We start from the raw sequence: 14447 nt of genomic DNA, 5'->3' as shown, positions 1-14447 counted from the left end.
ACTTCTGCGCTGGGGGATAAGTGATAAATAATGTGAATAGATGGCAGGTCAGGCGCTGCAAATAGAGCCAACCACATCGCAGAGAAATCGCAAGATTCAGACACTGATGACGCTGAAGTTTCAACAGCCGCACACGGAATTGGGCTCTGCCTCCCCCGCACCCCGGGGGGCTGTTACGGAGGCTGCCACTGAACCCAGCCGAGACTTCGCACATAACTGAACTTCCACCTCTGTGTACAGTGATTGCAAGGCACAGCCCATAACCACTACCCCACAGCGTAAAGGGGAATCTTTCCCACTATGTTTTCTCTTCATTTAATTTTAAGGCTGTCTTGCTAAGCCCTATTTTTGGTGGTTTTTTGGGGTGCCCCGCAAGCAGTCCCCCATACACCTTGCAGTCAGTCTCCCACCCGTTCCCAGCCAATTGCCCACCCGCTAGGCCTCTAGCCCTGGGTTGTGGTGGCTCACGGCCAGAGCAGCACGCAAGCCCCGGTGTGCCTCATCCCTGCCCCCATCCCCATCCTCACCCTCCCTGCGAGGCCCCGACACTCCGCAGGGCCCCCGGGCCCGCAGTCCAGCCGGCCCACGGTGGCACAGCGCACGGCAGGGGCCAACACGGCTGCGGGGGGCACAGAGGGGGACCCGCGGCCAGCGGGAGGGTCCGGCGGCCACCGGGAAGCGGCAGGTGCCCGCGGGGCCGCCCCCCCGCCGGCTGCCCAGCAAGCACAGCTCGCACCGCCGGCCGGCTCCGCGCCTGGCCCTCGCACTACTCTGTCCCTCGCTCACCCCACAAGAAATCTAAACCCCAGCAGCAGGTGCTACGCTAGGTACGCAGGAGAGGGAGAAGGGAAAGAGGAAAAAAGGGAAGGCGGGGGGGGAATAAGGAAAACAGTAATAGTAACAAAGCCTAACCAACCCAAACCCCATCTCTGCCCACCCAGCTCTCCTGCTGACAGCCCCAAGGCAAACGGCGCTGCCGCCCGGCCGGGCCCCCTGCCCCGATGAAAGGGCGGGCGGGGAGGGCGGCGGGGCGCGGGCGCAGGCTCCGCTCCGCTCCGCGCCCAGCCGCGCTCCTGCAGCGCCAGGCGGCGGGGCCCGTGCGCAACGGCAGGGCCGGCGCTGGCCCCCGGGACCGCGGGCAGGGCCCGCCGCGCCGCCCGCCCCGCCCCGCCCCGCGCCGCGCCGCTGCCTGAGGCGCGGCCGCCACCTGCCGGCCCGCCGCCGCGCTGCAGCCGCACGGCCCGCGGCGCCCCGGCAGCGACCTGGGCCGGGAGAGCGCCTCGGTGGGTGGAAGCGGGCTGGCTGGAGCAGCCGGCAAGCGCGGGGCCCGCTCCGCCGACAGAGCCGAGGGGACGAGGCCCCAGCGAGCCCCCTGATCGCTTCGGCACGGCGGGGCGCGGCCTGAGGCGGACGGGCACCGGCAGCGCCGCCCTCGCACTCGGCGCTTCCCCGGCAAACCCTGTCAAAGGCCCAGCTGGTTGAAGCTCTGCAAAATTTAGCTCTGCCGTTCTGTTAGCCCCTGACTGATTTCAGGCGTACATTAAGGCAGAACCTGGCTACACGCGAGCGCAAATCTCCTGGAACCACCACAAACGGCACCAGCAGTCGGTCTGGAGTAGCTGGTACTGGCCAGCAGAACAGGCCAAGAACAGAGCAAACCCCGCCACTTTTTGCTATTCTTTCCCCTTTCCTTCGCTTTTGACGAATAATAATACTAATTTCTAATTTAGTATTTCTAAGAACACTAATTTCTAATTTAAATTAGCTAATAATACTAATTTCACAGCCAGATCCCAGGTGGACGCAAGTCACACTGTTGTAATATCCCCTCGCATCTTCTCACTCAAACACTGCAGGCACAGACTGCTGTCTGCCGTGCCCAAGCAGATGACAAACTGCTTCACGTAAGGATTGATTTCTTCACTGTTTCTCAGGTAATAAATTGATGATGGACAAATAATTATTGCCACTGCAAGTCAAAGAGTAGGTATGGGTTGGCAGAGTGAGTGACTGCTGAGCTGCAGCATGGCAAGAGCCAAGACCAGGAGAGAAGTTTCTCTCGTGATCCTTCTTTGGTTACAAGATCTAAATGCTGTTGCCTCTCACCGCTCTGTTCACATGTACGGCAGCTAGGCTACAGTCCTGTGGGTTTCAGGAGAAGGAAATAAGGCTAGAGAGGATGCTTACTCAGTTAGAAAACATTTATTCCTCTGTTCCTGTATTGATTACCTTTAGGTATGAATAGCAATGGCATTCTTATTCTCCAAATGTTCATTCTAGTCAATAACAAAATTAATTTGTATACCAACAAATCTGCAGCTATCCAGGAGGCAAATAAGCTCAGTATATAACAGAGGGGAGAGTTTTTGCAAAAGGGAGAGTGTAGAAAGAAGCCTGCTTATAAAAATTATTGATAAAAGAATTAAATGTTTATAGAAACCAATTCTGTATCTTTAAGCATTTTACACGCCCAGTCCTCAGCGATAACCAACCATTTCAATAATTGGTGTTTACTGAAGAAAATTGATTTTTAAATCTCCCCGATTCATTTACAAATTACTATTATTTTTTGTACTAAAGTAGCACCCCAGAGTCTGTAGCACAGATTAGGGCTCCTCTGGGGTAGGTGCTGTATAAACTCGTAATACAGCAGTGTTGTCCCTTCAAACCCATCACCCAGGAACTGGCTTTCTAAACCACACAGCTCAATGAGATCCATGGGTATATATTTGTGCATGTGATACCAAATGACTACACAAAAGCCAACACCTGAGATAAAAGCACTTGCTTATTAGATCCCACACAGGCTCTGAGGTAGTGAAAGGTGCCGTAAGAAAGTTAGCATCACACATAAAAGCCTCTTAACTCACTCAAAACCCAAATCCAGCTGCTGTTGCTGCCACCATGGACTCTCTGAACTCCTCAGAGGTGCAGAGGAGCTGCAGGAATGGTGGAGTGCCATTCACAGGCACTTTTGGCTTCTGCCTGTGACAACCCAAAGCTGAGGGCAAAAGAGGGCAACACAGGAGGCTGGCAGAGATGCGATAAGATGCAAACACCTTACCTCACTGAATGTGAGAAACAGTCTCACATGGCAAATGCTCACGCTGGTTCTGCTCGGGAGGTGCAGTGAACAGGCCCCTTCCTTCCCTGCAGGGAGGATTTGCTGGGTGACATGTTAGCCTCAGTGCCGGGGTTCTAGGAGGTAAGAAGTACTCAATGGCAAATGGCCCAAGAGGTACAAGGAAAATGCACTGGCGGACTAGCAATCCAAAAAAATGACCACCATATGTAAATAGGCAAGTTAGACACAAAAATGGTAGGAAAAAGGTTTATTCTCCTCATGCTATGGTATATGGCGAACTGCCAATATGGGAAAACAAGACATTAAGAAGCAGCCTTATGCAGGAAACGTGACAAGAGCAGAAAATTATCCCCATTGCAGTGTCTGGATAACAAGGTTTACCTTCCTCTAAATCTCAGCATTAACCAGTAGGCAAAATGAAATTGCATTTCAAGGTCATGTGATCCCTTGCCACAGACTACCCACGGGGGAGGGAAGTCGAGTGTTCTGAGCAAGGCAAAGCACAAAGTAGAAACAGGTGACATGGGGGAAAACTGCCCTCAGACAAAAACCTGTGCTGAGCCAATGTATCTTAAGTTGAAACTCAGGGGTCACACAGGTGCACAGCGCGTCTGGAGCACTGACCTGGAGACGCACTTTATCCGCCACATACACAACCACAGCAGAAGCTGGGAAATACACACAAAGAACGCGCAGCAAAGACAAGGAAGGTAGCTGTGATCTGGCCGCACCAGAGCATCCGCGTTGTTTGTCTCTCTCTCTCTCTCTCTCCAAAACATGTGAAGGACAAATCTTGAGTGAAATAGATGAGCAAACATGGCAAAAGCTACTCGACTGATCCAAAGCCCACAGTGATCAAGGGAAGTCCTCTATGGCAAACCACATGCAGTACCCACAGCTTCTGTGAATATGGTCAGCCTGTTACAAGGAAATAGCGGATACGTAGAACAAAAGGTGTCTTGCAGAATCCTGATGAGCCGTTCACCATTTTGAAAAACAACTGATAGCATCCTTCCCTCTGCTAAATGCTGTAAAACAATTTAATGGCCAAATATCCAGCCATAATGTTTCCAGATTTCATGGTATATGTTGAATTTTTTTCAAGTCTCAGCTTCTGGAAGCATTATGCAATTATGTGAAAAGCCCAGCTTTATTCTGTTTTTGTCTTTATTTTTTACTTTAGTTTCCATTCTCCATGTAGCTGTAGAGAAAAGCTCAAAAAGCCGTAACTGCTGAAGGGCCAAATTCAAACTAAAATTGAATATATAATACATACATACATACATATATATATATACACACACGTCTGCGAATGTATATCTATTATATCCCTACTTAACGGTTGCACATCATTTTTTTTAGAACCTGAGGCCTTGGCAATACTGTGATCATCAATGGGCAGACATGGCATTTGGGGAGAAAAACATAAGGGGTCACGCTGCTGAACACCAAGGTACTACCAGTCACAAAAGTGACAGTGCCAAATTCCTGGCTGCTCAAAACTGGCATAGTTCCACTGAGTTACATAAATCAGCAGCTGGGTCATGAACTAAAACCTGAAATCAGGGAAAAAATAAAATTCTGGGAATGCAGACATTTCAGCTTGCTTCACACACCCCCATCTTTTGTTAAAACTACTTTTTTTGGGCATTTGCACAGAAAACATGCCAGCGTGTCTTACAGTGCTCCAAGGAAGAAAATTCAAGCTGCTCTGCCTGATATTAAAAGATGTGGCATTTGGTAATATTTGGATGCAATCCAATTGCTAAACTGCTGAACCACAGTTTGCAACACAAGCACATATTGAAGGGAAAGCAGCAAAAGACAGATGAAAATGGAATTTATCAACAGGAATAAAAGAACATGTGAGCAGAAAGCAGCAGGAGGAATATCCAGTGTCTGAGAATGAGGAGGAGGGTACAAAGCACATTAACAGCGGCATTAGTGATTTAAACGCAGCCACATAATGAAGCTGAGCACCAGCATCATGATAAATTGGAGTGGAAGAACGAGCTTTGGCGTGACTGGAAGCACAGCACATGGCCAAATGTGTGATGGCATGCGAGAGTGACCCCACGTGGACTATGTTAGATGCTAAAGACCACTGCCAGCTACTCACTCAAATGACAAAATGGAAGTTGCAATATGTGAGATTAATACACATTAGAAGAAACAGAATCCCAGGCTATTAAAAAGATCACAGTCTGGTCATAAAAGACTCACAGTTGCGTAACCTCCAAGTATTTAGCCCGTGAACAAGTCCAACTGTACTAAATGCATTCAAGTGTTAATAATTAAGGGTGGGATATCAACCTTAAGCTTTAAATTTTCCCAGATATTGTCAGTTTAAATCTGACTCTTGGCATTGCTATAGCATGTTTTTCCTTTTAAAAGGAATGGTAAGGTCCTAGGAATATCACTCAGCCTTCCTAATGAGAGAACCACAGAAAACAGGGCTGGAAGGGATCTTGCGAGGTCACCTAGTCCAGCCCTCTGCCCTAAGGCAGGATCAATTATACCCAAATCATTCCTGACAGATGTTTGTCTAACCTGTTCTTAAAAATGTCTGGCAATGAAGATCCCACAACCTCCCCGGGCAATCTGTTTCAGTACTTCACTACTGTTACAGCTAGAAAGCCTGTCCTAATGTGTTCCTTAAATCTCCTTTGCTGCAATTTAAATCCATTAGTTCTTTTTGTATTCCCAGTGGACACAGAGAACAATTTATTACTTTCCTCTTTGCAGCAAGCTTTACATATCTGAAGACTGGTATCACATTCTTATTCCCTCGCCTGCATCTCCTTTCTCTAGATGTATAAACCCACTTCTTTCAATCTGTCCTCACAGGTCATGTTTTCCAGACTTCTGATCAATACCACTACTTTCTGTTGGACTTTCCAATTGGTCTACATCTTTCTTTTTTGAAGTATAGTGCACAAAAGTAGACACATTACTCCAGCTAAGGTCTGAAGCAGACAGTAAGTAGGGTAAGATTACTTCACATTTCTTCTCCATGACACATCATTTATAGAGCCAAAACTGCATTAGCTTTCCTCCACACCATGGCCTGTGTTCGCTTTTTAATTCACAGCAGTCACAGATCCCTTCCTGCAGAATAATGACCATTGAGTCAGTCCCTCCCATCATTTTTGTATATTGCCGGCTATAGGAATTCAGTGGCAAGATCCTGGAGTGCTCAATGCTTGACTTCTTTGAATTTAAACCTATTTGCCTCGGACTGCTTTGTTCAGGTTTAGTAAGGAGCTCATGTACCTATTGACGTCATTTCACTGAGAGCAACGGAGTAACATCAGAAAATAACCCAGCCCAAGCTGCCCATCCAGTACACATGAATTCAGCAACGGTTCTTCCCATTAGTACCACATTTAGCATATGCAGTCTGCAATAATCTGAAACACAATGATTTCGTTTTAGAGTTGGAGCAGTTTAAAATACAGAAAATTAAACACCGAATATTGTAGCTCAGAGGCATCCTGACAAGATTAAAAGTCTCCAACCTATCTGTATCCTGATGGGCATAATGCCCAGTGAGTGGAAGGCTCCTTCAATCACCAATAACACCCAAATTAGGATGAAATGGGAACCGTATCTTATCAGCTCCACCTTGGTTAGTTGTCTGAAAGGCAAGTTCAATCTCTAGTCATATCTGTAATGTATGGAATTGTATTTGTCTTAATATATAATCTTGAAATGTGCTATGAGGCACCAGGTATTGTTTCTCTTTCTGCTCTACAGGCAGATCCTTCCCTGTAGCAGCTGGAGTAATTTGCAGGTACAGCCTCAAGCAGAGACACAACAAGGTTCCTCACAGTAATGGGGCCTAAACAACAAGCCGAAAATACACTATGGTAAGAAAATGTTTAACTCTTCAAGTACTTTTTCACCTGAAATAGAATTACAAGTTACCCACCCACTAGTTTATAAGCACATTAAGCATTTAACTGAAACTTTAAAATTGCTCTGTATTTGACCCCCCACTAATTTTGAGTTTTACCAAGTATTTAAAACACTTTGGCAGGATTAAAACTTAATAGTGGAATACTAAGTAGCTCAAAGAAACAAGTCTTCTAACTCCCATCAAACTCAAACACGTAATTCCCACAGATGCCTTTGAAAATCCCTATTCTGAATGTTCTTGTCCATTGGATAGACAGCTCAAATGTCACTGGCTTTCTACACAAACATAGTCTGCCTGCAATAATTTATGAAAATCATAAAATTGATTTAAGCTTTTCTCAGTGCTCCATAGATTTTATACAGCTCTTCAATTATAGAACTGCTGCTGCTGCTGCAGCACTGATCAGAACAATGCTTAATCTCTTCTCTCAAGATGGTTGGCATGTCACAGGAGAAGAGACTCAGGCAGCTGAATTGTTTGTTTCAATTTAACAGGGCAGAATAAAACAGCCTTGATGCCAGGGCTCTAGTCCCACTGAGGCTGTATGCATCAAGTTTTTATCGCCAAAATAGTTGTTCCAACCTTCCTCTGCCTTTCCTTGGTTTTAAAAGAGAAAATAACTTTCACTGATTTCAAAAGGACACTTACACATCATCAGATCTGTGATAGTTGAGATCTTCCCCTTTTATTTCTAATCAGTGTGTTCCTGTTCTCAGGTAAATGACAACAAAATTCCACATCTGTCCAATTACACATTGGTGTAAAAAAGCTCTGCAAACCTCACTACACCCTTCTCAGATAAGTCTTCCTCTCAGTCCAAAGCCGTACTGGAACAAATGTAGGTGTTTTTGATTTTACTAAAATTAAGAGGTTTTAGGAATGTTTGATTTTATTTTTTTTATCTCTACCTTCTTTGGCAAAGATTGAAACCATCATTTTTGGCACCGAATCTAACACAAGGTGAAATCAATGTCCTAATATAAAGAAACTACACTTGAAGGGGCTCCTTTACTCTTGAATTTGGCCTAGTCACATATTAAATCTGCAGATGCTTTGGCTTTATTGAGATTTTGGCTTGTGCTAGCTAACTCTGATTTAAAAGCATGCTTGTTTTTCTGGTAAAGTCTCATTTGGAGTAGCCAAGTTTTCAAAGGCAAAGTGCTCAGGACATTATTAGAACAACTTCTTTTAGTGTTTCATCCTGAGGATCCCAAGTCAGCAGCTGCTATAGTCTTTTCCTTAGCATTGACACTTTCCAGCTTTTTCCACTCTCCTGATAGCATTTCCTAGTCTGTCATTCAGACAGTCGTCATCTTTAAAGGATGTTTTCAACCCTTCTATACTCACGCTTTTCTCCCACGTAACCCTGTGAGTTTCATTCTTCCTCATACGCTATGTTTTTGCTCAGAGGTATACAAACCATCTGTGCCTCTAATACAACGTTCTTAAATAGCCTCCAGGCAGATCTCTATGGTTTTTAAGTATTTCTCTTTGCCCTTCAGCCTGCTGTTAACCATTTTCCTCATAGTTTTATAATCTGCCCTTTTAAAGTTCGTTGTTACTGTATTGTCCCTAAGGGAACAACTCTTTCATGACATCAAAACTAGAAGTGCGCAGTGATCACCGTTACCCCACAGAGGCTTGACAACACCTTCCTCTAATAACTTCTGCCTATTACAAGGTAGTTCCCTCTTGCCCATGGCCTTAACTAATCAGGCATTGCACTGAGGACTGCCATGGGAGTCTAGGAAAAGGAATCCTTTGCCATATGGACTGGAATGGCACCAAAGCCGCTTTACATCTCCTGATAGAAGAAAAACTGCTTTTGCCAGCTGTTGCTTTACCTCCAACAACAAATAAGAAGTGATAGCGGGGTAAACACTGTAAAATTGTCTTGTGTAATTTTCCTGACCGTTCCCATCCATTTTCCCCAGGAGGAAATTACTTTGCAGGGGCTGACTCTGAGATTGTATAGGTTCTCAAAATCTTGACAAAGTCTATAGGAGGCTGCAGTCACTCACGTAAAACCCTGTGGTGTCTCTCCCCTGGTTTTAATAGCTACCCATGCAACTGCTGCGTCTGGAATACTCTCAGGGCAGTGGGGCGGAAGGGGAGGTATACAACACAAAAAACCTCTTTGCAGATGAACACCTTGCTCTAGCAATGGGAATAAAGGGATGATACTGAAGAGGCAGCTGATACACCAGCCTTTCTGTCTGCCGAATGCACAAAGGATTGATTTATGGCATCTTGCCAGGACAGAGTGCTATAGGTTATTGACCAACTTCAATGGACAAACACTTGCTGAGACTGCATATCATACTTTTTGTGCTGTACCAAAGGTAATGACTCATCTTCAGGCATGCCTGACGTCCTTGAGAATGCAATTGGCTCTACACAGCCAAGTGAAGCATTACTTAGTTAATACACTACAGCACAAGGAAAACAATCAGCTGAAACGATGACACTGCTACTTCCCGTTTCATTATAAATCTGTGCTTTTTAACAGGATTATATACTGAAGCACAGTAAAAGAAGACATAAAGTCCTGTGATGAAACTTAAAAAATGTGTAATTAAAACAGCTAAATACAGGCTTCTTGTGCTCAGTGTCTGCAAAACACAGCCTTTGATCCTCCAAATGATATTTCCTGGAAAGTGCCGGACACAAAAACTATCAGAATAGAATTCTGACTCATCCCTTCCTGTTTAGGCTAATTAAATGAACATTTGCAATACAACAAATTTGTTTTTATTTAAGAAAAAAAAATAACTCTACCAGACAGGCTAGAAATACAACCAAGGGTAGGAAATTCCTGGGGCATCTACCCACACATGCATTTTCTTGCCCATTCTGTCCCTTGTCTTTGCAATTTCTATCTCATAATGAAGCAATCTTGACAATTCACCTTTGTTCCTATCATTTAGGGAAAGATCCTATTTCTTCTAAAAGAAAGGTGACAGAACATCTCACCTTTCCTGATGACAACCAAGCACCTTTGCAATGTAAAAAGCCTCCACGATAAGCATCCACTGCTGCAATTCTACTACAGTTCACCAGGTTTGTTTCAGCTTACTGTTCAGCTAAGAACATGTGCTAACACCATCATTGATAAATGTTTTGGAGTCTTAATGAACTGAGAAATTGCAAAGATTTTCATAAAAACTGCACAAGATTTCCCATAGTAGGTAAAAAGCCTCTGTTACTTTCACCTTGCTTCTCCACAGAGTTTCTCTCATGCTTAGCTGAGCAAGCTCCACAACCCCCCCCACACACATATATACAGCCCCCACAACAGGAGAGGAAAAGAACTGGGGGTGGGGGCAGGGAAGAGAGAAAGAAAAAGCCAGGAGAGTTGTCCATTCCAGTCCTAGTCCCATGTTCCATGTACTAACTTTAGCTTCCCCTTTATTATAAAGTTCTTGCAGTTATTATTTTTCCATGGCTCACTGCTTCAGGCAGGCGATTGCTTAAGACAGTTTCACATTTCTTTCCTAAATGAACAAGTAATTGTTCTCTTGAGTCACAGGTTTCACGGTGAGTTGATGGCGTGTGTGATTTTCCTGGTGTGTCACATTAAGAACACTGAATTTTCAAATGACTACTTGACTAAAATGCTTTTGTGCATCACTCACACCTCTTAAGAAATATATCCAATTAGTTATTCTTAGGTGAACTGGGAGTGAAATGCAATGCATACAAAGGTCTCCTCCTGGTCAGAACACCACAAATCACAGTCGGAACAAAGGAAAGAAACTGGGTTTCCGTATCCACCTTTCTTTCCCCTGCTGTGCTGCCTGAAGAACAACATACCTCTCATTATATTCCAAATAAACCCAACTAATTTATTTGCATTCCAGACATTTGTCATAAAGTTGTAGGGCAAGGAGCATGATTAAGCAAAAGTACTGCACCCAGTATTCTGAGGTAACCCTCTGTTAACTGGACTTCACTCTTCCAAGTCTTTCACTAGAAATAGTATTTTTTGTTTAAATGCAGCTACTAAACAGATTCAGACAAGACCTCAATCTTATTTTGAACGTGCCAAATAAGCTGCATATTTGGGAGGCCCTCTCTAATTTTAAGGTAAATCCAAATCCCTCTGATCCTTGGCAAGCATTTATCTCTTGATAGCCATGTCTCCTAAACTGCCTCAGCTAAAGTGAAGAAGCTTTCGGGCTGTGCAAGAAAAATGTAAAGCAAGTATATTTTTATGCTGACTAAGAGAACCAGAAAAGTTTAAGCAGTCAATTGTTAATCCATTCTTTCAGATGAGTCTCAGCAGGTCAGAGCATTTACTCAGTTGTTGAAATATGCCCAAATATTCCTTCAGTATACCATAATGCTGCAAGATCTCTCTCAAGTGTATATATAAGTTTTTTTTAATGAATTGAAAGAAGTTTTAAGTATACAAAATAAATGGAAAGATTACTCCCTGGCAGTATTTGATTCTGTATTTCTTCTTCCTACATTTGATTTCCTTTTTTATATATGCAGAATACAGGCAAATCATGCATTTACAAATGTAACATCCTCATGGGAATAATCAGGTGGTCACACTGCACCTCTCTGGCAGTTCTAGTATCAGACCAGTGCTACAAGACTTTAATATCCATTTATAGGTCTGGTTTAAATTTTCTGAAAGGACCACAGACCTATTCATTTTCAAAATCAGGGTAACACACACTCACACAATTACTGTGAAATAGTATGCGAACTTGCCTATGATCCCATGCTGCAGGAACTTGGTACAGACAAGAGACAGGTAGCAGTCACAAGCGGCTTCATTATCAGGTGACCAAAAAAATCCCATTTTATGTACTGAAATTTTCATTAAAATATCTTTGGACAACTTAAATAAAACATAATTTATTGCTTAATACCAGATTAACAAACTAAAACCAGCTGTTTCACACAGCAACTTCAAATTTGCTCCTCAATGAAGCTTTACAGCCCAAATAATTTTGCATGTCCTGTCACACAGCAGAAGAACTGGTTTCATTGCCTCATACCCTGTAATTCTGTAGCAGTCTCAGGTCTTTCTTATGTATGGTTAAAGAACACACCATAATTCCAAATAATTTAAAAGTCACTAGTCCCATTTCCACCACCTTGTTCTCCCCACTCCCACCAGCTCTCAGTGTTATTTTCAATTCCAGCACATCCTGTTACATAAATGGTACAAAAACGGTCACTTCCAGTGTACTATACATAGGCAACTGAAAAAATTTAAAACTTTGTATCACAACTATAACATTTCTTAACTTAAATTTTCTGTTTACAATTTCCTACTTGAAGAAAACCAAAATAATGCTTTTCCACCGCTTAAAAATGAAATGCATTTTTTAATAATAAGCTGTTTGAGATCCCAAATAATTATGAACACATAGGTAGCCAAGTGGAACAAATGTACTTTAAAGAAAACCAACCCACCACCAAACACTGAGCCCATCAGTGTGATAAACAAAGTGCACAATCTCCAAGGATTTAGACATCTTACTTTTGCATCAACTATAACCAAAATTTTAATATCTTCCTAGCACAATCAATTCAAATGAATTTGATGCTTCTTAGACTGCATTCACCAAAGACAGGATTAAGACTACGTGATTTTAGCAACTGCAGGCTCGCTTACTGCAATAGCTCTTTGCAGAGCCCATCTGCCAAACCACATATGCAAAAGTTGTGCAAACTTCTGTTAAGCTATGAGACAGAAAACTTCAAACTGTATTTCACAGCAATCGGGTTTCTCTCTCCTGAATGTCAAGCCAACAGTAACAAGTAAAAACACACAACTGTCAACTAAGGCCAGTATATAGAGAGGAAATACATTTTTTGTAATGGAGGACATTTTAAAATGTATTGATTGAAAATTTATATAGAATGGACATGTACACGTATATTTTGCTACTCATTTGTGACCTCAAATAGCTTTTACATACATGGTTAAATTCTCTTTTAAAATAAAGACATGACATACTGTTTGTACAGTTCCATCTAAACTGCAAAGACTTAGCTCTTGCTAGTTTTATATTATGTTTCTCTTGTTGGACTATAACAAAGTAAGAGAAGACTCAGATATCATGCTTCATTTTCTAGGAAAACCTTCAATCTTACTCAGATCCCTAGAAGAGTAATTAAAATATATATAAAAAAAATCACAACTCCTAATCATCATTTTCCTCATCATCAAATGAGAGAAGACTGCTATTTTTTATTTGCTTAGCTGTACTCTGAGTAGCTGCTTCTCTCTTAGTTTTCTTTGCCTCTTTCATCTTCTTACTTGAACTTACATTGAAGTCCAAAAACTTCTCTGATGAACGTTTGGCTGGTTTCCTGAACATAATTTTTCCATCCACAGGTTCTGGTTCACCATCTATAACAAAGAGAGTAAAATCAGAACTCATCTGCACGTGTTCACACATTCTACAGACCTTCACTATTTTTTTTTCTTTTTCCCCAGAACAAAGACCAGCAAGACCTCTGATAGAATACCACAATCATGAAAATATATTTTTATGGCCACAAAGTCTGTATCAATTAATGTCCTTCATGCACACATATCTGCCCCACGGCAACCAGCCCTGGAAGATAGTTCTGCAGTTCCATTAGAAATGGGTTCCCACTAACCAGAAGAGACTAAGCAGTAGAGCTTTTTTCCACACAATCCAGCTGCATCCATATATCAATATGGAGAAGACAACTTCACAGGATCCTCTAATTCCACTGCATATTTGTAAAGTCCATGACAACAAATGCACTTATGTCATGATTATGGTGCTGCTTTTAAAGAACAAAATGGCACATATGCAAGACAAAGCTTTTCTTTTTCTTCTTATATACCCTCTCCTGCTGAGACAGCTAAAAAGATCACATGGTCATAAACCTGCCTTTTGTCATCATATAGAATGAAAGTTTTAGGGTTTATTTTTATCTGTAAAATCACCAAACTATTCCAACTGACTAATTCTGCTCCTCTGTATGTACTAAAGCAAATAATTTTAAAAACAAGAGAAGACCCTTATAGGATTATTAGGCAGAGGAGGAAAGCTACTGCACAAGTAACAGCATCAGGGCAATATTTCTGGAAAAAAAACTGTAACCGTAAAGTCATGAATCAGACACAAAGGCTCATCTGCAGCAGTTTGCAATTTTTGTAATGTATATGTGACAGGATGTTAAAGAGCCATAGGTTCTGTGCAAGATATTTTTCCTAAAGTACTTTCATTAAATTCATTATTCAACAGAAATTTCCTAACACTAAGTATGTGTTTGACAAGACTATTTGCTATTTAATTATAACCAATAAATATCTTTTGTCTTTAGCACAAATTCTTTCCTCTATATACAAACATTATAGCAGAAGACTAACACTTCATCGTTATCATACACAGCCCTGGCTGAAATACTCTTCAGTGCATACTCCAAACAATACCACTATTA

General features: G+C 42.6%; 1 protein-coding gene across 11 annotated transcripts in view; it reads right to left on the bottom strand.

The window, feature by feature from the left end:
• KIAA1143 (KIAA1143 ortholog) overlaps positions 1-14447 on the bottom strand; it is a 67460-nt gene that overhangs the window by 44326 nt on the left and 8687 nt on the right. For 7 of the 11 annotated variants that reach the window (XR_008732089.1, XM_014283162.3, XM_055709411.1 and 4 more), the window contains exon 3: positions 13298-13380. Coding sequence is in view for 10 of the 11 variants with exons in the window: in XM_014283162.3 (XP_014138637.3) it covers positions 13298-13380 (83 nt within the window). In the remaining variant the exon portion in view is untranslated. The other 4 variants (XM_055709413.1, XM_055709414.1, XM_055709419.1 and 1 more) reach the window with 4 other exon arrangements.

Source organism: Falco cherrug, chromosome 4 (assembly GCF_023634085.1).
Source record: "Falco cherrug isolate bFalChe1 chromosome 4, bFalChe1.pri, whole genome shotgun sequence".
Taxonomy (NCBI): Eukaryota; Metazoa; Chordata; class Aves; order Falconiformes; family Falconidae; genus Falco; species Falco cherrug.
Note: the sequence above shows the minus strand (reverse complement) of the source record. Positions and strands in the feature narration are given on the sequence as shown.